This window comes from Podarcis melisellensis, assembly GCF_964234715.1.
Source record: "Podarcis melisellensis genome assembly, chromosome: 17".
In the NCBI taxonomy this organism is placed as follows: domain Eukaryota; kingdom Metazoa; phylum Chordata; class Lepidosauria; order Squamata; family Lacertidae; genus Podarcis; species Podarcis melisellensis.
In genome coordinates this window covers 18,950,530-18,975,532 of record NC_138534.1, presented here as the reverse complement: position 1 = coordinate 18,975,532, position 25,003 = coordinate 18,950,530, and the positions used below count along the sequence as shown (strand labels likewise).

Sequence of the window (25,003 nt, the reverse complement as noted above, 5' to 3'; positions counted from 1 at the left end):
AGCCAAGCACACACTCCCCCCCCCCCAACGGCCACCCTCCTTCCCGGGTCTCCCGCTGCGCCTGCTGCTACAAAGTGTTTCCAATTATCGTGGCACTCGTGGTATCTGGATGCATCCCTCGAGCCCGGCATCCTCTCGCCGCCCCTCTCTCTCTCCCTCCCTCCCTCCCCTCCGTCCGGCGCTGCCTGCCAGACATATGGGATCAATCAGAGCTTAAGCCTCGGTGCCGATGTGTTTGCGCCGCCGGGAATGTTGACAGCCTGGCAGACACCGACGGCGCTCGGGTGACAAGGAATCCGGAGTCAGCCGCGACTTGAGCGAAGGGGAGGAGCAGGAGGAGGACCGAGCTTCCTCTCTCTTTCTCGCCGGTGCCCCATTCTTCCTCCTTTTCAGAAACACGTCGGGGAAGGGCTTGAGGGACGGCAGCGCTTTCCTTCTTCCTCGCAGTCAGAGGATAGACGCCGCTGCCGAGCGCGCCCAGGGCTCTCTATCTCTCCACGTGCGCTCTCAAAAAAGAAAGGGCTTCGCGCGCGAGAGGGGAGAAGCTCGAGGGGGCGTCCGGCGTGCGCAGCTGGGGGGAGGCGATCCGAGTTGGACCCGGGGGGATGTGGCCCCTGCTGGCGGTGTACCTGTGGGGCGGCGCGTCGCTGGTGTGGGGCTGGGCGCCGCCGCAGCCGCTCAGCCTCTCCCGCCCCGTCGACTTGAGCTCCCTGGCTGCGCGCTCTGCGTCGCCCTCGCCGGCGACGACGGAGGGCAAAGTGGAGAAGCTGGGCCGGGCTTTCAAGCGACAAGTGCGGCGCCTGAGGGAGCGGAGCGGGAGCCTGGAGCTGGTCTTCCTCGTGGACGAGTCGTCGAGCGTGGGCCAGGCCAACTTCCGCAGCGAGCTGCGCTTCGTCAAGAAGCTGCTGTCCGACTTCCCCGTGGTGCCCACGGCCACGCGCGTCGCCCTCGTCACCTTCTCGTCCAAGAACAACGTGGTGCCGAGAGTCGACTACATCTCGCCCGCGACGGCGCGGGCACGGCAGCAGCACAAGTGCGCCTTGCTCGGCAGGGAGATCCCGGCCATCGGCTACCGAGGGGGCGGCACCTACACCAAGGGCGCCTTCCAGCAAGCGGCGGTGAGTGGCGGGCGTAACGTCGGAACGCGCAGGGTGGGTGCCAACGTGGTGCCCTCCAGCAGGGAGGGTGACTTGAATGTAATGTCAGGGGGCAGGTAAGCCCCGTCCTTTGGGAAAGATGGAGGGCACAAGGAGAAGGGGACGACAGAGGGCGAGTTGGTTGGACAGTGTTCTGGAAGCTACCAGCATGAGTTTGACCAAACTGCGGGAGGCAGTGGAAGACAGGAGTGCCTGGCGTGCTCTGGTCCATGGGGTCACGAAGAGTCGGACACGACTAAATGACTAAACAACAACAAGCCCCCTTCCTGCGTAATCAATCACATGTCCGGCACACCACACCATTTGAGTGGCAATGCCCATAATTGATTTAATATACATTTTTTGGCCCCATCAAAGATTTCATTGGGGGCCCCAGAGGTGCCAACTTGAGTAAAATATTGGGAGGCCCAAATAAGCCCCGCCAGCATTATTGACCACTCTTTGAATGGCGATACCTGGTGCTTTTTGCCCCAGGGGGTACTCAATGGTACCCGGGACTAGAACCTCCTTTTTTGTTGTTAGAAGAAGTGTGGCACCTATTTTTCTAGAAAAATAGCACTGCCGATGCCCATTAACGTGGGGGAAGGAGGGAGCCCTCAAATATTTTAGATGCAGTGAAGAGACCTTGGCTCCTTGGAGTTAGATGTTCTGCTCAAAGACAAAACATCTGCATTGCAGGCAGAAGAGTCCAGGGTCAGTCCCTGGCATCTCCAGCGCAGATAGCTCAGCTGGTGGAGCATGAGATTCTTCATCTCAGGGTCATCGAATCAGAGAACTGTAGAGTTGGAAGGGACCACAAGGATCATCTAGCCCCAAACCCTGCAATGCAGGAAACTTTTGCTCAGTGTGGGGCTCAGGGCCGGATTTTGGTTTGATGAGGCCCTAAGCTACTGAAGGTAATGGGGCCCTTTATATGTCCAGCTGTCCTTTGTCAAAAACAAATTGTCGCTGTTTTTTGTGTTGAATATATGCTATATGGTGATTTATGAACCTAATAGGTATCTCAAGCCATTTGCACATGTTGCCATGCAACTAGAATGTAGGCACCCTATATATAAAAGGTAAAGGGACCCCTGACCATTAGGTCCAGTCGCAGACGACTCTGGGGTTGCAGCGCTCATCTCACTTTATTGGCCAAGGGAGCCGGCGTACAGCTTCCGGGTCATGTGGCCGGCATGACTAAGCCCCTTCTGGCAAAACCAGAGCAGTGCACAGAAACGCCGGAGCGGTACCCATTTATCTCCTTGCACTTTGACGTGCTTTCGAACTGCTAGGTTGGCAGGAGCAGGGACCCAGCAACGGGAGCTCACCCCGTCGCGGGGATTCGAACCACCGACCTTCTGATCGGCAAGTCCTAGGCTCTGTGGTTTAACCCACAGCACCACCCGCGTCCACCCAATGAAATGAGCAAACCTGAGATATTTTAGGGAGCAGGCTAGCAGACGGGGCCCATGACTTACATCATAGGAGCCTACACAACACAAAACACTCTTGTTGTATGCAGGCTTTATTTTATTTGTTTTTTATCTTCTATTTTGGAAATGTACATCCAGGTGTTTTTTCCCCTTTATTTTTTTGGGGGGCCCCCAAGAGAGTGGGGCCCTAAAGCTATAGCTTGCTTAGCTTATACATAAATCCGGCACTGGTGGGGCTCAAACCCACGCCCCTGAGATTAAGAGTCTCAGACTCTACCGACTGAGCTACGCTCAAGGGTAGAATAGGCCAATGAGATTGGGTAGGCCAATGGTACAAGGCAGCTCCCCATATTTCTAAAGGGGTTAGAGCGCGAGACTCTTAAGCTCAGAGTTGTGTGTTGGAGCCACACATTGGACAAAAGATTCCCTCATTGCAGGAGGGGTTGGAATACATGACCCTCATGCATAGGAGACAGCCCTTAGGGACTGAGGTCCCTTTGCCCCCCTCCCCATAAAATATTTGAGGGAGGGGGGGCCAAAGTTGATGGACGTTCAAATGGTGTGCATGTGCTACATCATATGACTGATTTTATGGGACGGGCCTTACCTTTATGTTCCCTCCATGTAAACATTTTTATAGGGATACATTAAATTTGACAAAAGTACCGTAAGTGTTTAGTTCTCTGATGCTTGCATTAAGGGACCCCCAAGACCTTCAAAAATCTTGAATCTTGAATTTTTTTGAAGTTGAGTCCCAATGATTTCCAAATTTGGGACACGTATCTTCAGAATGCACATGCCACAAAATCTGAGCAACATGCACACCAGGAATTGCGTATATTACCTTCATTCTATATTTGTGGTGGCGACTGGTACTGAACATACAGCTCACTCTGGCACCAATTCAGTTGCAGAAGCCTTTTAGCAGGCAAAGCCAAGTTGCTTACAGAAGGTACTCAAGTAACAGCAATAGGTTTTGAACAAAACTTGTGTCAGTGAAATTTGCTGACTTCCAACGGGAAACATTGTTACCTCCAAAATGAATACTTTCAGCACACATAGACAAATAAACACATCTAACTACCAGAAACCTGTGTAGCTTTGATATGTACATAGAGTTGTAGTGTCACATGCAATTTCAGGGTGAAACTAGGCTTCATTTCACCCAGGTTAAAGACCCAGAATGGCACCCACTTTGCGCATTTGCATACACACAAATACAGGATAGGGGCCTCAATGGCGCCCCTCTGGAGGCTTCACCTGGGCAAAAACCTACTAGCTCTCTTCCCGCCTCCCCACCCCCGGTAGCTAGGGCACTGATGTAGGGCTGGGTGATACCAGCTTTTCAACACCACAATGTATTGCCACCCAAACATTGTGATATAGTGGTAAAGGTAAAGGGACCCCTGACTGTTAGGTCCAGTCCTGGCCGACTCTGGGGTTGCGGCGCTCATCTCGCTTTATTGGCCGACGGAGCCAGCGTACAGCTTCCAGGTCATGTGGGCAGCATGACTAAGCTGCTTCTGGAAAACCAGAGCAGTGCACGGAAACACCGTATACCTTCCCGCCGGAGCAGTACCTATTTATCTACTTGCACTTTGACATGCTTTCGAACTGCTAGGTTGGCAGGAGCAGGGACCGAGCAACAGGAGCTCACCCTGTTGCGGGGATTCGAACCGCCAACATTCTGATTGGCAAGTCCTAGGCTTTGTGGTTTGACCCACAGTGCCACCTGCCAGTGGCGTAGCGTGGGGAGTGCAGCGGGGGCCGGCCGCACTGGGTGCAACATCTGGAGGTTAGGGTTAGGGGGCACAAATCCATGGGTTAGGGGGTGCAAATCCACGGGTTAGGGGGTGCAAATTACTTGCCTTGCCCCGGGTGCTGACAACCCACGCTACGCCACTGCCACCCGCGTCCCTTGGTTCAAATGCCAATTCACCCTCTTTATATACAGTGGTACCTTGGTTCTCGAACATAATCTGTTCTGGAAGTCCACTCAACTTCCGAAACATTCGAAAACCAAGGCGCAGCTTCCTATTGGCTGCAGGAGCTTCCTGCATGCAAGTGGAAACCACGTCGGATGTTCAGCTTCCGAAAAGCGTTCGAAAACCGGAACACCTACTTCTGGGTTTTCAGCATCCGGGGGCCGATTTGTTTATCAACTAAGCCATTTGAGAACCAAGGTTCCACTGTATAGTGTTACATTGCAATATTGAAAAGTGGCCCCTGTGGCAGTTTATTTCCTAAAAGAAGGTCAACAACTGTGGTTGGCCCTTTGGTCGGCCCTCACGACCCTTCACTTCATCAAATCTGGCCCTTTTTGAAAAAAGTTTGGACACCACTGTAATTCTTTACTTTGTCATCACAGTTGTGCTTCTTCCTGTTTAGAATGCACCATTTCATATTTTTAAAAGAATATGTAAAGAGGTAGAGCCATCATCATTACAAGTATTTTTAAGCCAATCCTGCTAGTGTTTTTAATTGTTTGCAATTGTCTTTCAAATATTGTATAAATTTACCCCAGTCTTTTTGGAAAGCTTGATCACGCTGGTTTCAGATTTTCCCGGTCAGCTTCGCCAGCTCTGCATATTCCATCCTCTTCATCTGCCGCTGTTCAGTTGTTGGTAGTTACTGTTGCTTCCACCTCTGGGCTAATAAAGTCCTTGCTGCATCAAGGTTTTTTGGGGGGAGGGGGGTTAAGAAAATGTTTCCCAGAATTATCAACACTGAATGAATAGGAATCGGTTAAAACACTCAGATCATGAAATTACATCGATACATATTTAGGATAGCATCTAACCCGTTTTTTGAGCCTCAAAGTTGTCAAATTGTCATTTTCACCATAGTAATGAGAGTTACCTGTTTTAGCATGTAATATTATTTCTATGTTTAGATGCATTTCTCTTGCCTAACCCGTTAGCAGCTGTAATAATTCAACACATGTTAACCACTTGGTAAGAGCCTTTATTTATTGAGGAAAGCTATGATCACATGTACTACAGTCAAACCTCGGTTGTCGAACGTAATCCATTCCGGAAGACCATTCAACTTCCAAAAACCGAAAACTGAAAGTGGAAGCCTCAATACAATAGAGAAATTCAAAATGGAAGACGCGTAGCATGTTCGGCTACTGAAAACCGTTCAAAAACCACAGGAGTTACTTCCGGGTTTTCAGCGTTCGGGAATGGAAACGTTCCAAAATGGAGGCGTTCAGGAACCAAGGTTTGACTGTAACCATTTTCCTGACAGCTTGTGGTACTATAAAGAATAACAAATTCATTATGGTGTATGCTTTTGTGGCCTGGAGCCTACTTCATCACACATATAATATACACAGTGTATATCATAGAAGATCTCTGGAAATCTGCATGGCATTTGTCATGTGGTAAGGTGGAATGTGGCAGCTTTTATTTAAGAAATGACTCTTTAGGTATTTGTATAACGCCTTTCATGTAACATCCCAAGGTGGCTCAAACATAAAAAATACAACAATCCACTAAGCAGGTGAAGAGATTGAATCAGGGTTCAGTAGCAATCTTGATACTGTTCTGTCATCTCAAAAGTGTAAGGTAAAGCTAAGGCTTTTATTTGCTCTGTGAGACAGAAATTATTCACAGTCTTTTGCTTGGGGGCATTAAAATTATCTTATTTTTATGCGGCAACTTAATCATGTTCCTTTAAAAAAAATATCCTCTGTAACATGTCCTACACAAATACATTTATTATTAAAGATGTGCATAAAATATAGGGCAAAGTTAAATACTTTCATGTCTCACTCAAATCAGTGGAGCTTAACCTAGCTGCATATCCCACACACTTAACTGAGAGCAAGTCCCATTGAACTCAGAGGGGCTTACTTCTGAGTAAACATGGATTGCGCTGTTGCTTAATGTTGCCTGGATCAGGTCCAGGGAGTTTTGTATGAAAAAGGTTAAAAAAAAATGTTTATGTTAATGTAGGAACTTTTTTTTTATTTAAACAGGAATAAGTAAGAGGTAATGAATGTTTTTTTAATAACTTATGTTTGAATGATGCATTTCCCAATTCAAATATATATTATTATTGTTATCATTTATTAAATTTGTATACCGTCCTGTACCCGCAGGTCTCAGGGTGGTTCAAATATAAAAATCACCACTTACTTGAATATAGATCTACTTGTAAAATGTCTTTCTTGCTTTCTACCTTAACACTAACAAAATTTGCAAGTAAATCCACAAATTTCAGGTGGGTATGGCTGCCATCGAATGCGAGCTTAGTAGGGAGTCAGTCCTGTTGAGGTCTGTGGGGTCTAATTCTACGTGAATATGCTCAGTAGTGCTGCACAAGAGCATTTATGACACCACTATCTTGTCTGCTTATTTCTCTTATGCTGTAATTCTGTGCACACTTTCCTGGGAGTAAGCCACATGCTTGAACACTGTGCTCCTTACTTCTGAGTGAACGTGCATAGGATTCTGCTGCTTGTATTCACACACAGTTCAAAATGGTCCAATTCCACCCATACAGCTCTGCAGTTCTTGATGCAAAGGAGTGCATGCAATTCACGAAGTGGCTAAGTGGCAAATTTTTAAAATAAAAACACACACACCCCAAAAAAAGTTTTTTTTGAAGACTGACAAATTTATTATGACATAAGGCTATATGGACGCGGGTGGCGCTGTGGGTTAAACCACAGAGCCTAGGACTTGCCGATCAGAAAGTCAGCGGTTCGAATCCCCATGATGGGGTGAGCTCCCGTTGCTCGGTCCCTGCTCCTGCCAACCTAGGAATTCGAAAGCACGTCAAACTGCAAGTAGATAAATAGGTACCACTCTGGCGGGAAGGAAAACGGCGTTTCTGTGCGCTGCTCTGGTTCGCCAGAAGCGGCTTAGTCCTGCTGGCCACATGACCCAGAAGCTGTATGCCGGCTCCCTCGGCCAATAAAGCGAGATGAGTGCCGCAACCCCAGAGTCGGCCACGACTGGACCTAATGGTCAGGGGTCCCTTTACCTTTTTAAGCCTGATTACACGGGTGGTGCTGTGGGTTAAACCACAGAGCCTAGGACTTGCCGATCAGAAGGTCAGCGGTTCGAATCCCCGCGATGGCGTGAGCTCCCGTTGCTCAGTTCCTGCTCCTGCCAACCTAGCAGTTCAAAAGCACATCAAAGTGCAAGTAGATAAATAGATACCACTCCGGCGGGAAGGTAAACAGCGTTTCCGTGTGCTGCTCTGTACACCAGTTCCCTCGGCCAATAAAGCGAGATGGAATATCCCAAGTGTTCTTTGCCCAGTGTGGTTAGGAGCAAGGAATTGGTTTGAATCCGTTTGGTATATTATCATAAGGTATAGCATTATCTCTAGGATATTTTGCCACTGATTCTTTTTAAATTCGTTTTAGTTACTGTTTCACAAATTCCATTTCAATAATCACACAGAACATCGGTATAAACACCAGCAATTGGAGTACAACATCTTTAGAGCTAGATAGAGCCTTAGCAGTCTAGAACAGTATCTCCAGAGGTATATAATCTACTCATTTCATCCTGACACCCATGGTCATAGATCTCTAAAAAAGAGAACTTGGAGGAATTGCCACTGATTTCAGTGTCACAAAGTTCAACACACTGGCCCAAATCCAAGACAGATTAGTCTCACTAAAGCCCCATTGAAATTAATGGGGCATAAACTATCGTATTTTTTGCTCTATAAGACACACCAGACCATAAGACACACCTAGTTTTTGGAGGAGGAAAACAAGAAAAAATATATTCTGAATCTCAGAAGCCAAAACAGCAAGAGGGATCGCTGCACAGTGAAAGCAGCAATCCCTCTTGCTGTTCTGGCTTCTGGGATAGCTGTGCAGCCTGCATTCACTCCATAAGACGCACACACATTTCCCCTTACTTTTTAGGAGGGAAAAAGTGAGTCTTATAGAGCAAAAAATATGGTAGCTGCAACTAAGCTGGCCTGTTGAATTCAGTGGACCATAAGCACAAATAATTTTGTCCTGATTTGGACCACTACTTATTTTAAATGCGATTTGTTAGCATGATACAATTCCTCCCAACATAATCCATTGATCCGCTAAAATGAGGATGCTAGAATCACCATCTTCTCGTAATGAAGTATTGTGTGCTGTAGATTGACTCAGCCAGATGTAATTGGTTCTCTCTTGATATTTAATCTATCTCGTCCGTTTTCTAAGGGGCTCTTACCTTGTGAATCTTCTTGCCAGACAAATTGCAACTTGGAGATCCAAACAGTACTGTCCTGTCCTGGTAGGGATTATAGAAGACTTCTATTATGTTGAAATGCCATCACTGGAATGAATAGAGGAACTTGCACTTCAATGTAACAACCACCTTTTTTCTCTTCTTGTGAGCTATTATGCCACTGTCCTCTATTTTTAAACACTATTGTATTACACCTATGCTCCTTGTGGTTCCTTTGTGATATTTCTCCTTTACTCCTAACTTTAATTATTCACCCATCTTCACTTGCTTCTCCAAATTTAAAAATAATTATTTCATTACGTTTACACAAAAAGACTCAAATCCTTTTTTTCAAGAGGCTCTCCGAAATATACCCGAAATCTTTATGGAAGTACATTATAGACTATTGATATGTAAACTGTTGTTCCTCTGGAACAAAAGGACAACTGGTGTGGTAGGAGCTCTGGAGTATTGTAGCCCTAACCCATTGACTTATGGTCAAAAGGCCACAAATCAATCTAAGCCCCATTGAATTTAAAGGAGCTTTCTCTCAGAAAAGTGGTCACAGGAGACCCACAAGTCTTCTGACTAGAAAGGAATAGAATTCTGCTGCAGAAGGTCTTATTCCTGGCCTGCAAAGTTTAGAACGCATATTTTACGTTTTATGGATGTCTTGCATTTTATAAAGCCGAGTCAGCCAGTTTGAATAGCCCCTGATAGTCACTCACCCAAGATTGAGCAGGAGCTTTGTGGCTGAATGGAGCTTTCAACCCAGACTTCCTGGGCCAAGTCCAATATTTCGTCCACTACACTGCATGTCCGCCTGGGGTAATGCCAATACAGTAGTGCTATGTTTAAGATGATAATACATTAGGGCTGGTCAATATTTGGTTTTTAGCATTCATGATATATCACCAGCTGAACTGAAATAAGGATAGAGGTATGGAGAGGCATTGGCTGGCTGCATGGTTTTTCCTGCATTGTGATTTTTGCTGGCACTTGCTCTCTGATCTTAGCTGAAATCAACAATGCAAAGTTATTCCATCCAGACGTTAGAAGGAAGGACAAGCTTTTGGCTGTCTTGACTACCCAATTTCAATACAGTGGTACCTTGGTTCTCAAACTTAATCTGTTCGGGAAGTCTGTTCCAAAACCAAATCATTCCAAAACCAAGGCATGCTTTCCCATAGAAAGTAATGCAAAATGGATCAATCCATTCCAGACTTTTAAAAACAAGCCCTCAAACAGCAATTTAACATGAATTTTACTATCTAACGAGACCATTGTTCCATAAAATGAAAGCGATAAACAAGGTACTGCAGTCACAGAGTCAATCAATCAGTAGCTGAACTGGGTTCCACACAGTCGCAAAAACAAAACAAAAAAGCCACAAAAACAAAAACACAAACACAAAATAAATAGCAAAAACAGACTGACCTCAGCGGAACTCTCAAAATGGAAGTGTGGCACTCAAATCAGAAGCGTAACACTCAAACTGTAGCACGTTCAGCTTCCGAAAATAGTTCGCAAACTGGAACGCTTATTTCCAGGTTTGCAGTGTTTGGGTTCCATGTTGTTTGAGTACCAAGGCATTTGAGAACCAGGGTAGCACTGTCTTTGTAAGGTAGAACAAAGGAGATGAAAATTAATTAAATGCAAATGAGTATTCAGGTTAGTCACTGCTCTGTGATTTATGATACAGTTACAGCCTAGTTTTCTGTGCTTAGTTATCCACCTTTGCTTTAAAATACAATTTTAATTTGAAGACTCCTTGGTGTTGCTCTTTCAAGAGATCTCTTGCTAGAGATCAAGAATAGCCACTGAGTTGTTTTATCTCCTGCTCTCTGGGACGTGCAATTACTCCCTGTGATAGAAGAAACAAAGGCAGTCATATTACTGTTGCTGGCTGTGCTGAAGGAAGGAATGCAATTAGTTATCTTTACTTAGCGGTGTGAGAAAGAAAAATAGCTGAGTTTTTCCTAGTGGAGTGAAGAAAAACATTTACTGAAAAAGCAGACTTTGATCTGACAGGTTAATCAATTACAAAGTGTTAAGGACCTAATTGCACAGTTAATTCTAAGAGAGTTTAAGGAATTTTTTACAATCACTTTGGACCAGATTTCAAACTTTGCTTCAGCATTTTACTATTTAAGATTTATGGGGCATATTCACCCTAAATTTTTCTACCATGGAGTGTGTTTTCTTCCAGTTGTAAGAGATCGAATACTTAGCCAGATAAACTCAAAAATATGTTAGTAATTGTATTATCTTGCATATCCTTGTTATCTCACTGGATTCAGGTACAAAAATACTTTGTCCCACATTGCCACAATGTAAATATATTCATTGTGTTAACCAGAGCCACTCTAATGTGGGTCCTTAGTTACTGTGGACATGTAAATAAACATTTCTTCTCCTTGGAACATTCCTTCACACCAAACACATTTCATGTTGCTGACATGTCCTTGGAAAAAATGACATGAAATTTAAGGGAAGGGGTGTATGAAATGATGGCTGATCTTCTCAACAGGAAAAAAGGGGTTGGTAAACCTGTGGCCTTCTAGATGTTGTTTAAAAAAATGCATTGTTTTAATTAAAAAACGTAAGAAAGAAACACCATATAAGGGCAACAACAGGAAGATTTAAAGGAACTATTGGAAACTCAAGGCAGTAGAGACATAAGATGATCAGAGCCCCACTGAACTTGAAGCATGGGAAGTCCCAATAAAAATTTATAATTTGGCAGAATATTCGGACTATATGATATGTATTTGTATAATTTGGAATATTTAATGTGATTTGATTGGATTGTTAAAATGGAAAATTTAATAAAAATTATTTAAAAGAAAAGAAAAGAAAGAAACACAATATAAAATATAGGCGCCGTTCAGGTTTATTGGCAAAGGTAGGACTTTCTGGTATATGAAAAAGGAGTAACTAAGAACGTATTCTAATATTCTGTACTTCTAGTACAATATGAAGATTAGCAGAGGTTCGTCACACCCTAAGGTCTTGCTTGTGTTTTATGTGTTTTGGACATAGTAGTTTCAGCTGCGATATTGCAATGCTTGGAATGAAACCACAGTCTCTTGTTTTCCTTCGACACCCACCTTGTGGGTCCATTGTTTGGAGCCAATGGAGGCCAGCCAGGACTGTCTGACTCTGAGGCAGCTGGGGTTATATTGGAATTTTCAGCTGAGGAAGTAACAAAACATGGGAACATGACCTGAAAGTTTAAAAATGCAGGGCATATATATAATCTCTGTTGTTTATGAGAGGCCTAATTAGGCCCAACAACGAGGTTGCCCACAGGTGACTGCTAAATGAACTTCTGGGCAAAACTTAGGATAAAGAGAAATTTGGTGTATCAGAAGTTCAGGGGGCATAGACTACATGGGGCCAAAACAAAGGAGGAGAACTTATATTTTAACCTGGTTCTGTCCTCCCAAAGCAAAAGGTGGCCTGTTTCCTAGGGCAAAAGGTGATAAATTATTCTGTTTCCTATCGAATTGTCTCCCCACGTTCCGACTTGCTATTTCCTTTCTCCACAGCTGAGCAGCATCCCTGAAAATGACCTCCAATAGGGGGGGGAGAAGCATTTGTGTGTGTGGCCCTCCTCAGGTTCTCCTTCTGTAGGAAGGACGCGGGTGACGCTGTGGTCCAAACCACCGAGTCTCTTGGACTTGCTGATTGGAAGTTTGGCAGTTTGAATCCCTGTGACAGAGTGAGCTCCTGTTGCTCTGTCCCAGCTCCTGCCAACCTAGCAGTTCAAAAGAATACCAGTGCAAATAGATAAATAGGTACCACTGCGGCGGGAAGGTAAACAGCGTTTCCGTGCACTCTGGTTTCCGTCACGGTGTTCCATTGCGCCAGAAGCGGTTTAGTCCTGCTGGCCACATGACTTGGAAAGTTGTCTGTGGACAAACGCCGGCTCCCTCGGCCTGAAAAGCGAGATGAGTGCCGCATCCCCATAGTCGCCTTTGACTGGAGTTAACCATCCAGGGGTCCTTTACCTATACCTTTTTTACCTCTGTGTAAAGCCAGTATACAAGGGGAGAGAGTGGGAATGAGCAACTTAGCTCAGTCACTCTCCACGAGTTGGAGAACAAACTTCTGAAGCAGGAGGGAACTCATGAAAGCTCTGTGCACAGTTTAGATATGGGTTCTGAATACTATAGGAAGCCTCCACAACCACAGGAGCCCTCCCCCCCTCACCTCAGAGGTTTGCACTGCAACTCTGTAGGCTCCTGTTTTGGCTTTACACATGAGTAGATCTCCTGAAGAGGGCTTGTATGGTCCCCAAATGTTTTCCTGCATATATACACAAATCAGAGAGCCTTCTTGGTAGTGGCACCCACCCTGTGGAACACCCTCCCTTCAGATGTGAAGGAAATAAGCAGCTATCCTATCTTTAAAAGACATCCGAAGGCAGCCCTGTTCAGGGAAGTTTTTAATATTTAATGCTGTACTGTTGATTGGGAGCCGCCCAGAGTGGCTGGGGAAACTCATTATTATTAATCACAGTTATATTGCATCAAGTTGTCCTTTTATGGACAGCTCAGTTGGCCAGAGCATGGTGTTGATAATGCCTAAGGTTGCAAGTTTGATCCCCATGATGGACAGCTGCATCTTCCTGCATTTCAGGGGGCTGGACTAGATGATCCTCAGGGGTCCCTTCCAACCCTACAGTTCTATGATTCTGCCCCATAATGCAGTTCATTTGTTCAGAGAACAGATCTAACTCGGCTGGCATCAGCAACATTCACTCAACTTCACTTGATACATCACCAAGCTAATCTAGTGTGATGCTCTTATGCCATCTAATCTAATATTTCAAGTCAGAGTTTTTTAAGTACTGATAAAAAAATATTTGCAATTTCAGCTAGTGGTGAATGTCAGATCATTGTGTCTGGGTTTGCTTTTTTTTACAAAAGTGGGTGACTTCTCATTATAAGAAACTGCCTGTAAGACCGGTTGATAGCATCTGTATTATGCTATAATATAGCATCTGTATTAAGGCCGAATATAAGTGTGTGAACTGTGAGTCAGTAGTACTTGGCTTTTTAACTACGCTGGCTGCTGAAAGCTTGTTGATGTTACGGTCTTAATGCTGGGTGGTCCTGCAAAAGCTGCAGTTAAACAGTGTAACTAAAGGGAGTGCCCCCCTGGCTGAAAAGACCATGAGTAGGTCACCAGTTTGCTTGCACTTGGCCTTGAGATGCTATTCCCCCCCTTTCTTCCAGCAAATACTGCTTCACTCCCGTGCAAATGCTTCCAAGGTGATATTACTTATTACCGACGGCTATTCCAACGGAGGAGACCCCAGGCCCATTGCAGCGTCCTTGCGTGAATTTGGAGTCGAGATCTTCACGTTTGGGATATGGCAAGGCAACATCCGGGAGCTGAACGACATGGCATCTCACCCGAAGGAGGAACATTGCTACTTGCTTCATAGTTTCGCAGAGTTTGAAGCTTTGGCTCGCAGAGCCCTCCACGAAGGTACTTGCCTTCCAGTTGAATTTTGATAAAATGGAACACCTTCCACTTCACGTAGAATACTTTCATGGCATTCAGAAATATTGTCATCGCACTGAACTTCTGTTATTTATTTGAATTCTACATTAATCAGGAAATCCTGATCAAATAGTTGATCCACTAAAAATTCAGGCGCTGAAGGAAACCATCCTTTTAGATACACAAATGCAGTAATGCTAAACCCAAACATACAGAAAACAAGCGTGAGGCCTGTGAATGCTATGACACGCATTCTGAGCTTAAGATTCACCTTAACTCTGGAGTGGCTAGCTCTATTTTTGGGTCAGACAATTAAGCATCCCTCTGAGGACCACATGCCAGCAATGGGTGTGGCCAGTTCACATTTATGCACGTGTAGAAGCCACTTGCCAAATAAAGTGAAGCTGCTATGATACCTCCCAGGCAGGTGGGTCGCTGTTGCTTACTGGAAGGGGGAAGGAATGGGGCGTGAGGGGCTGGGGAGGTCGATGTAGTGCAAAGATGCTGGCAGGGACACCAAATTGTCTCTGCTAGTGCATTTATATGCCACCTGCGCTCTTTCCGAGCACAATTCCAAGTGTTGGTGCTGACCTTTAAAGCCCTAAACGGCTTCGGCCCAGTATACCTGAAGGAGCGTCTCCACCCCCATCATTCTGCCTGGACACTGAGGTCCAGCTCTGAGGATCTTCTGGCAGTTCCTTCATTGCAAGAAGTGAGGTTACAGGGAACCAGGCAGAGGGCCTTCTCGGTGGTGGCGCCCGCCCTGTGGAATGCCCTCACATCAGATGGCAAGGAAATAAACAACTATCTGACTTTTAGAAGACATCTGAAGGCAGCCCTGTTTAGGGAAGCTTTTAATGTTTGATGTTTTATCACATTATTATTATTATTATTATTATTATTATTATTATTATTATTATTACTATTACTATTACTATTCTGTTGGGATTATTCTGTCCAGAGTGGCTGGCAAAACCCAGCCAGATGGGTGGGGTATAAATAATACAATTAATAAATTATTATTATTATTATTATTATTATTATTATTATTATTATTATTATTATTGCTTCCACCTGTGGAGAAATTAGCGTTGCAGCTTCTCCCTGCCTAGTGAGCCACTTCTGTGCACATCACACATTTAGATTCCACTTGCTTTAGCATTCAGGTCTATGTGTGCTCTTGTGAAATTAGCACCTTGAATAATAACTATAATTCAAAACAACAACGACATCTGTACAGTGCTCACAAAACCAAATACTCTGGGTGGTATACTAATGTCCATAGGTCAGGAGCTGGGGACAACCGAGGCAATCCTAGTTGCTCCTCCTCCACACGTTTCTTTCACCGTATAGAATCATAGAATTGTAGAGTTGGGACGTCCATCTAGCCCAACCCCTGCAGTCTATGAAATGAGCATCTGCACAAGGCTCAAATCCAAGCCTTTGGATGCTTTTGGAATTGCGCAGTCTTGAAATATATTTTATAAAAACAAACACCGAGGCTCTTGGGATTTCCTCTCCGACCACCGAAATCATTATTAAGTCACAACAAACGTTTAGAGCACTGCCTATGACGTTCCTGTTGGGCCACTTGACTAGAAAGGGCTTTATCTGATTAACTTGGTAAGATATTCAGAGGGGTGACTCTTTGACTTCCTGTGCAAATTCAAACACTTCATGAATAGTCTATGGGCTACTTCAACCTGCAAATGTTATTAAGTACTTTACAGTGTACTGTCTGCCAGGAAAATAATTGCTCTTTGATAAGCTGATATCAAAGTTGATCACACCTTCTAAGAATCAGGCAGTGCTTTCTAAATAATGCTTTGAAGCATCTTAAATTGAATCAGTTTTGCAAATTGTCAAACCAGACACCCCTAAGAGCCTCAGAATAAGTTTGTGAGTCGAGGACTGGCCACCCACTTAAGGATAAGAAAGACACAAGGACGCCGTATATTAGGTTAATGGGCTAAAAAAAAGGCCACAACTTTATTGATTATAGCATGTGATTGGCTTAGGCACTGGATAAAACAACAGAGCGTGACTCCATCCCCTCAGGAAGGGGGGAGTCTATCAGGGGTTAACCACCAGTAGGAGGAGCTTGTTGATGCAAATACAACTGGAAGCTTCCCCCGATGTCACCGGGGGTCGTGCCACAGCCTTAGCCACCAGCAAGGGCGTTGGACAGGATCCACTACTGCCAGATTCCTTTAACGTAATACCCATAAAGTGGAGAGGTAGACGATGGCCACACCCTGTCCTCCAATACACAAAAATATTCCAATGCCTAACCACCAATACCCGAAAAGTTGTGACGATTTGCTATGAGGTAGGTGAAAAACCAAGTGGCTGGTGCCAATTTGCCAATTGGATCAAAATTCCTACCAGACCCCTTGGACAACCAAGGCAACCAACCACAGGTGCAACCACATATAAGCAGCTAAACCCCGCCCCTCAGCTTCCACCCGATTGGTTGGCTGCCAGGAGGCGTGGCGTGGCAGCTGGGACAGCTGACTCAGGGGGCCGGACACCCCCTGCCAACGCGGGAAACAGCTCCCGCTTACAACCCCTCCCCTCTGGAAGGAGAAGAGGCTATCTAGAATGGAGATGTCATAATTTTATACACCAGCATATGGTGCAACCAAGAACAAGTTATATTTCTGCTCTGATTTTCTGCAGCTTACATTTATCTAATTGAGTCTCATGTAGAAGAATTATCCAGTGAGTCGGGTCCTTATAAATCAACATACAGTTGTAGGTGCTTAAGGGCAGAGGAGGGAACGTATGAATGGATTGTTGCATCACTGGGGAACCAATGAGCTCTTCTCCCCAACCTGCCGCCAAATTTCTCCTTTGTAGCCAATGAAATATTTGCCTCAATAAGGGTTGAGCAAAGAATGTGGATTAAATTCAAAGCAAATCCTTACGGTTCGTTTCACGTTTTGCACCCCAAGTTAAAATGTTCCTGATTAAAAAAACTATTTTCGCCATAGTTACGAGTATTATCTCTTAACTCACTTGTTTGTTTGGAACCCTGTTTCCTTCCCAACTCACCCTCTGTGCGGTTACAGATTTGCCTTCTGGTAGCTACATTCAAGAAGACATATCTTATTGTTCCTACCTTTGCGACGGGAGCGAAAGCTGCTGCGATATCATGGCGAGCTGCAAGTGTGGGACTCACACGGGCCAGTTTGAGTGCATCTGTGAAAAAGGATACTATGGCAAAGGGCTGCAACATGAATGTACAGGTTAGTCTCTGTTTTCTTCTTCTTGGGTGCGAATATGACTATGGATATAAGCATGGATTGAGGTGGCCTCTTCTGATTGCCGAACCCTTTTGAACAGGCATCTGCAAACTCGGCCCTCCAGATGTTTTGGGACTACAACTCCCATCATCCCTAGGCAATGGGACCAGTGGTCAGGGATGATGGGAAGTGTAGTCCCAAAACAGCTGGAGGGCCAAGTTTGGGGATGCCTGCTTTTGAAGTTTCAGTGGGGTCTTCTTCACCCAATAGTATGGGCAGCCCCCCTTTTATGTAGGGGTTACGTTCCAAGGGCACCGCGCACATCATTGAAATCATGTATAATTGAAACCCATTGAAGAAGCCTGCAAACACCCTGTTCCACCCCACCCTGCCCCCTTTTCGCCCTCTTAGTGACCTTTCAGTGACGTCTTTATGACATTTCCAGGTCACTTCCAACTTCAGTGCGATGTAGCGCCAATATCGAACCCATGTAAACGGGGGAGGGGGCTGCCCCATATCACAAGCAGAATGAATGGCCTTATCAGCTGTTCATGTCCAAGGGGTGACGTAAAAGGATTGAGCTTAAAAGGGCTGTTTTAATAAATTCCCCACCTTCTCAGTGCAAAATTCCCTAGTTAACTGGCTGTTTGACTGACTGACTGGCTCCAGCTACAGAAGCGAAGGCTGCTTAAGAGACCAGAGACCATATTGGCTGTGAGTCCTGGGAAACCCAGCCAGATGGGAGGGAAATAAATGAATGAATAAATTATTATTATTATTATTATTATTATTATTATTATTATTATTATTATTATTATCTCTGCCTTGCAGGCCTTTTTCCACCTGGCCTAGGTGGATGGCTGAACAGATTCATGGGCTGTGGCATTATTTAGGGTGTTTTGTTGTTGTTATTGATATTCATTCATTATTTTTAGATCTTACTATAATTTATGTGAAAATTGTTCCATTGGGTTGCGTACTTTCCGATGCGTTTTATTTACTGTTTGCACATTTTGTGTTTGTTGATTATGTAAATCTTTTCATGCTGTAATCCACCTCGAGCATGGATTTAACTATGGAAAGGTGGTATACAACTAAAACAATGGGGATGATGTGTTTGACTCAGCCCTGCACCTGTTGCTGAACTGCAACCTCCATCATCCCAGGACACTGCTAGGTCTGGTGCTCTAGTTATCTCTTGCTTGGACTACTGCAATGCGCTATATGTGGGGCTACCTTTGAAGGTGACCCGGAAACTACAACTAATCCAGAATGCAGCAGCTAGACTGGTGACTGGGAGCAGCCACCGAGACCACATAACACCGGTCTTGAAAGACCTACATTGGCTCCCAGTATGTTTCCGAGCACAATTCACAGTGCTGGTGCTGACCTTTAAAGTCCTAAATGGCCTCGGCCCACTATACCTTAAGGAGTGTCTCCACCCCCATCATTCAACCCAGACACTGAGGTCCAGCATTGAGGGCCTTCTGGTGGTTCCCTCGCTGTGAGAAGCCAAGTTACAGGGAACCAGGCAGAGGGCCTTCTCGGTGGTGGCACCCGCCCTGTGGAATGCCTTCCCACCAGCTGTCAAAGAGAACAACAACCACCAGACTTTTATAAGACATCTGAAGGCAGCCCTGTTTAGGGAAGCTTTTAATGTTTAATAGACTATTGTATTTTAATATTTTGCTGCTCAGAGTGGCTGGGGAAACCCAGCCAGATGGGCGGGATATAAATAAATTATTATTATTATTAGGGTTGCAGTTCATCAACATCTGGTGGGCCAAAGGTTCCCCACACCTGAGTCAAAAGGATTAGGTTGCTGCAGGTGTGACTGCAATCATTCTGGACCATTGTTGGTCAAACTAGACAACACGAGGTTAGAAGGGCAATCCCACTTGCACAACAACCTTCTGCTTGCACGAACCATTTTTACTTCAGCCCCTTGCATGTACCAAAATCTGTTTTGGAAGGTTGGAAGTCCTGTTGTATCTACTGGTGTGATGTTGGATCTTGCCCAGCATTTACTGGGGTATAAGACTAGCTATGATCCAAAGTCAAAAAAGCCTGGAGGAAAGCCAGATTCAGTTAAGGAGATAACGAGGCAGGTTGGTGGTGGAACTAACTGGAAGAAGACCAGGGATGGATATGAACAATTTGGAGTTCATATTGTGCTACAATCCAACGTTCTTGACAGATGTATGACAGAAGAGCTTCCTGAAAAGCTTCCATTTTTGTCCATTTATAGGCATCAGAACTATCAGTCTATTTGAATGCATTCTGAAGACTCTTCTTAGCCAAATGAGATTGCTACGCATATCTTTTTGAGCAGTTTTGTCAGTTGATTGTTTTCGCTCATTGTAAAAAGACCTAAAAGCACATCTGTTTCACCATAGGCTGTAGAGTGAAGATGGTTGATTAATGCAAATTGAATTTTCTAATGTGAAATTTGTGCCTTTATCTGACTTCACAAGCTAAATGAAAATTTTACTTGTGGCCACTCTGGAGCTTATAGTAGTCGAAACACATTCATCCTTACATTCAGCACAGTCTGTATATGCGAATATCATCTGGTTTTGGACTTGCAAGATCCAGAACCATAAGGTTTTTAAGAGTGCGTTTGGCAGATGTTGTTGCTTTTTGTAAGAACATAAGCAATGCATCAGCAAGTAGACATTTTTAAAAGGTAGCATATATTATACGAAGCACGTGATGGTTTGCCATCTGCTTTGCATGTGCCTATTGGAGAGAACTCAGCTGAAACTCTGCACACACATCATAACATTTAGCCGGGGGGGGGGGATTTCATTTTTCCTTGTAAACATGACTTAATCTTTCTGAAGTCTTGCTGCGTTTCCTTAAAAAAAAAAGACAAAAGACAAACGTTTGCCCCTTGTAAGTGAAGAAAATAGAAAACTATTTTGAAATCTTTTTTATTTTGAAAGAGTTTGGCTCTCTTTTTGGAACATTTCCCAGCTGAACTTATCTGCAGTTTTGCAAAGCATGAAGAATTCGTCAAATACACACGGACTGCTTTCCTTCCCCAGTGCAATGGTACCTCGGGTTAAGAACTTAATTCGTTCTGGAGGTCCATTCTTAACCTGAAACTGTTCTTAACCTGAAGCACCACTTTAGCTAATGGGGCCTCCCGCTGCCGCCACCGCGCCGTTGCTGCACGATTTCTATTCTCATCCTGAAGCAAAGTTATTAACCCGAGGTAATATTTCTGGGTTAGCGGAGTCTGTAACCTGAAGTGTATGTAACCTGAAGTGTCTGTAACCCGAGGTACCACTGTATAATGAAATGGGCAGAGTGTACGCAAGTAAGTTTAGGGTAGGTATTTTTATGGTTGGTGGCATTTTAACAATGCTATGTTTAGTTTTCCAGTTATTAACACTTATTATCATTGCATCATAGACTAAAAGACTGTGGTTGAGACCCAAGAACTTGTATGGCATGAGACTGGTACAGAGGTGTATCATGGGGTTTGGGGAGGGCAATCGCCCCATGCACACATTTCTGAGGGGGGGCGCAACCGGACGCGCCCCCCTCCCCGCAGGCTCCCTGGAACCCCAGCGAGGCAAGCCAAGCTGTGCCTGGGCCAAGTGACTCAGGCTTTAGAAAACTGAGCACACCATTCAGCAGAGAACACGCTACGCAAACAGAAGTGGCATGAGAGGCTGTGTGGGCATACCGTATTTTTTGCTCTATAAGACGCACCCGACCATAAGACGCACCTAGTTTTTAGAGGAGGAAAACAAGAAACAAGAAAGCAATGCAAAGCCTCTTGAGCGAAGAGACAGGAGCGCTCCGGTTGCACTCAAGAGGCTTTGCGTGGCTGTCGCTGAAGCCAGGACAGCAGCGGTAGCTGCGCAGCCTGCATTCCCTCCATAAGACACACACACATTTCCCCTTACTTTTTAGGATGGGGAACGTGCGTCTTATAGAGCGAAAAATACAGCATTTACAAGTGGGTTTTATTCAGCATAGATCAGGACAAAAAGGAAACATGTCTGATCTCCTTCGTCTCCAAAGCAAGCTGTACTGTAAACAGACATGTGACATGCAACAATTCCACATGCCTGTTCCTTAAGGTGGAACAGAATTCTCAACAGCACCTCCATCGCCTTGTGGCCAACGATGAGGTGCTTGTGTGTCCGTCCCCCACCACCACCCCTTGGGCCAGCCAAAAGGGAGGGAGCTGCCACCGCCACCATCCACCAAGGAGAGGCAAGAGGCCAGTGGCGTAGCGTGGGGGGGTGCAGGGGGGGCCAGCCGCACTGGGCGCAACATCTGGGAGTTAGGGTTAGGGTGCGCAAATCCACGTTTGTTTTTTTTAAGATATTTATTGAAGTTTTTAGATGCAAATCCACGTGTTAGGGGGCGCAAATTACTTGCCTTGCCCCGGGTGCTGACAACCCACGCTACGCCACTGCAAGAGGCTCCACCTAGAAGGGAACGGGGAAAGGGGGCAGGTGGAAGAAGGGCAGCCATGTTTTCTGGGGCTGTGCTCCAGCACAGACCTCTAGCAACTGAGTTGTGGCAGGCAGTTGGTCTAGTGGGCAGGTAGACAGAGGCAGAGTACATTCAAACAAACCTGCCCTACTTCTGACCAACCCAGCATCGCCCAGGTGAGCTGTGACAACACTCGTCTCACAAAGGCAGCCATACCAGCAGCTCCGGATTTATGTACAGTGGTGCCTTGGGTTAAGAACTTAATTCGTTCTGGAGGTCTGTTCTTAACCTGAAACTGTACTTAACCTGAAGCACCACTTTAAGTAATGGGGCCTCCCGCTGCCGCCACGCCGCCGGAGCACGATTTCTTATCCTGAAGCAAAGTTCTTAAGCCGAGGTACTATTTTTGGGTTAGCGGAGTCTGTAACCTGAAGCACCTGTAACCTGAAGCATCAGTAACCCGAGGTACCACTGCTATAGCTTAGGGCCCCACTCTCTTGGGGGCCCCAAAATTTTTAAAGGGAAAAAAACTGGATGTACATTTCCAAAATATAAAATAAAAACAAAGAAAATAAAACCTACATACAGCAGCAGTGTTTTGTGTTGTGTAGGCTCCTATGATGTAAGCCATGGGCCCTGCCTGCTATCCTGCTCCCTAAAATATCACCGGGTTTGCTCATTTCTGTATATAGGGTGCCTACATTCTGCATGGCTTTAGATACCTATCAGGTCCATAAACTACCATATCATGTATTCAACACACAAAAACAGCGACAATTTGTTGTTGACAAAGGACAGCTGGACATATAAAGGGCCCCATTACCTTCAGCAGCTTAGGGCCTCATCAAACCTCAATCCGGCCCTGCACACCAGACACTATGTATAGGTAGAAATTGCATATGCATGCTTGCACAGGGGATCTGTTTGCATAAATTACCGACTTGTGCATGTAAAAAAACCCCAAAACCTGAATATGTGATTGTTTAATGATCTGCATGCCAATGCCTCATTAATTCTTTGTAGGAAATTGGTTTTCCATGCGGATTTTGTGACTTGTGAGGCAATCGTTTTAGGGAAGACCTGGGAGTCTTCTGCTCTAGCTGCCTTCTTGATAACTCTTTTGAAAGATATTAAATGGGTCATTTTTACAAGTTAATATCGAGGGCAGATTGGTTACTGAAGATATTTTAGTGCCCCCCCCCCCACATTATTTTCAGGACACAGCTTTTGTGTCTGCAATTTTTCTCACATGCATGGAACTGCCTGAGTGACCTTTTCATCAGTACTGAGATTTTAAAAGTTTGTACAAATAATACAAAGACACTCTCCTTAAAAGGGTGAGTCTGGCGGGTGAATGCATGTATCTGGATAGAAACCAATAACCCTTTTGAACTTCTGATGACTTTTACAGTGCTTCTTTTTTTGTAATATAGCAAAGTATCAAATAATATTCCAATATCTTATCCAAAGAATGTCATCATCCAGCTATTTTGCCTGGAAATTGTTTTTCTTGCTTCTGTTCCAGGGCGGCTCACAATCTAGATTGTTAGTTCTAACCCTTTCAATGCCTCATTAAGTTTCCAGGAAGAGATTCTAGAATTCTCTTAATTAAAAACCAGATACTTGTGAAAATGAGCCACTTGCTTTCTGTTTTGTGCTTAACTCCTTGTCATAAAAAACCACAATTCCAAACAACTACTTGTCTGATTTTCCAGTGGTAGGCACCAGAGCTTCTGTGTTCAGATGACATGGTCAATCATCTCCTCATGAAATTAAGAGGGCCATTGGTAGCTCTAGTAGTTATAAATCAATAGAAGATCAATGTCTCATTATTACTTATTACCGTTTCTGAAACTTAATTTAAAGCAATTGGTAAAAACCAGGCCAGTAAACCCCTTTTAATGTGCTGAAGCTATGGGGTGGCGATGGCAAACAAATCTACTGTATATTTCACTCTATAGGGCGCACCTAGTTTTTTTTGGGGGGGGGAATAAAGAAAAAAAATTATTTCCCCGACCCCAGCCCCCAGAACAGGCTGCTATCCGCAAGCCTTGGGAGCCCAGCGGGAACTCCCACCGCGCTCCGAAGGCTTGCGGATAGCTTCCTGAAGCCTGGAGAGCGAGAGGGGTCGGTGCGCACCAACCCCTCTCACTCTCCAGGCTTCAGCAAAAGCCTGCATTCGCTCCATAGGACGCGCACACATTTCCCCTTCATTTTTTTAAGGGAAAAAGTGTGACCTATAGAGCAAAGAATACAGTATCCTGTTCTTGAAAGACCGACGGCCGAACTGTTTCTCCCAAATTCTGTATGCAGCAGAAATCTGGGGACACAGCAGATTTCTTCCATTTAATTAAAAAGCTGAGTAGAATGTTAGGTCTTTTTCTCCATAAATTGACCAGCCCCTTAGCCTCCAGGGCAGGATGGGGGGCAGCAGTGAGGAAGCTATTGACAGTGTGATGGCTGTAGCAGGAACTTCAGACACCCATCTCTGATGGAGCTGCGTAAGTCATAAGAGAGTATATTATAAGGAGTTCTGGTTCAGTCATCTGTCTGAACTCTTCTGTATATAAGTGGAATATATTAACTAGCCATATATTTCCTAGCAACCATTATATGTACCAGTAAATTTTGACCTCTTCATCTTAATTATGGGATATGTTACACTGTTAAGTACTGGCTTAACCTTAAACACAAAAATTAAGAGTCTTGGTTATATTTTAATATTGCTCTCTGCTTTGATGTAAAGCTTTGGTTCATTTACTTCGCTTTGATTTGCTAGGCATGGCTTTGATCGAGGACGAGTGTCTGATGAGCGCTATTTAATCAGCCTAGTTATTCACACACTGAGAAATTCACTTGGCGCAGGAATGATTTTTTACAAATATCATTTTAGGAGGACAGGAAGTTTCAGATAAGAGTTTCCCAGACTTCTAATAGCTGAAGCACACTTTTATTTCCAGAGTAAGTGAACACGGGCATGCCGTTCTTACGTAGAAAAAAGGTTTCACTTTGAAGGGGGTGAA

The 25,003-nt window shown here is 44.8% G+C and overlaps 1 protein-coding gene across 2 annotated transcripts in view; it reads left to right on the top strand.

Annotated features, from left to right (window-relative positions):
• Nucleotides 1-227: 227 nt before the first annotated feature.
• SVEP1 (sushi, von Willebrand factor type A, EGF and pentraxin domain containing 1) overlaps nucleotides 228-25,003 on the top strand; it is a 125,550-nt gene continuing 100,774 nt past the window's right edge. The window contains exons 1-3 of one of the 2 annotated variants that reach the window (XR_014163915.1): nucleotides 228-1,118; nucleotides 14,010-14,265; nucleotides 17,352-17,528. Coding sequence is in view for 1 of the 2 variants with exons in the window: in XM_081893589.1 (XP_081749715.1) it covers nucleotides 606-1,118; nucleotides 14,010-14,265; nucleotides 17,352-17,528 (946 nt within the window). In the remaining variant the exon portion in view is untranslated. The remainder of the gene's footprint in view (nucleotides 1,119-14,009; nucleotides 14,266-17,351; nucleotides 17,529-25,003) is intronic. The other variant, XM_081893589.1, reaches the window with a different exon arrangement.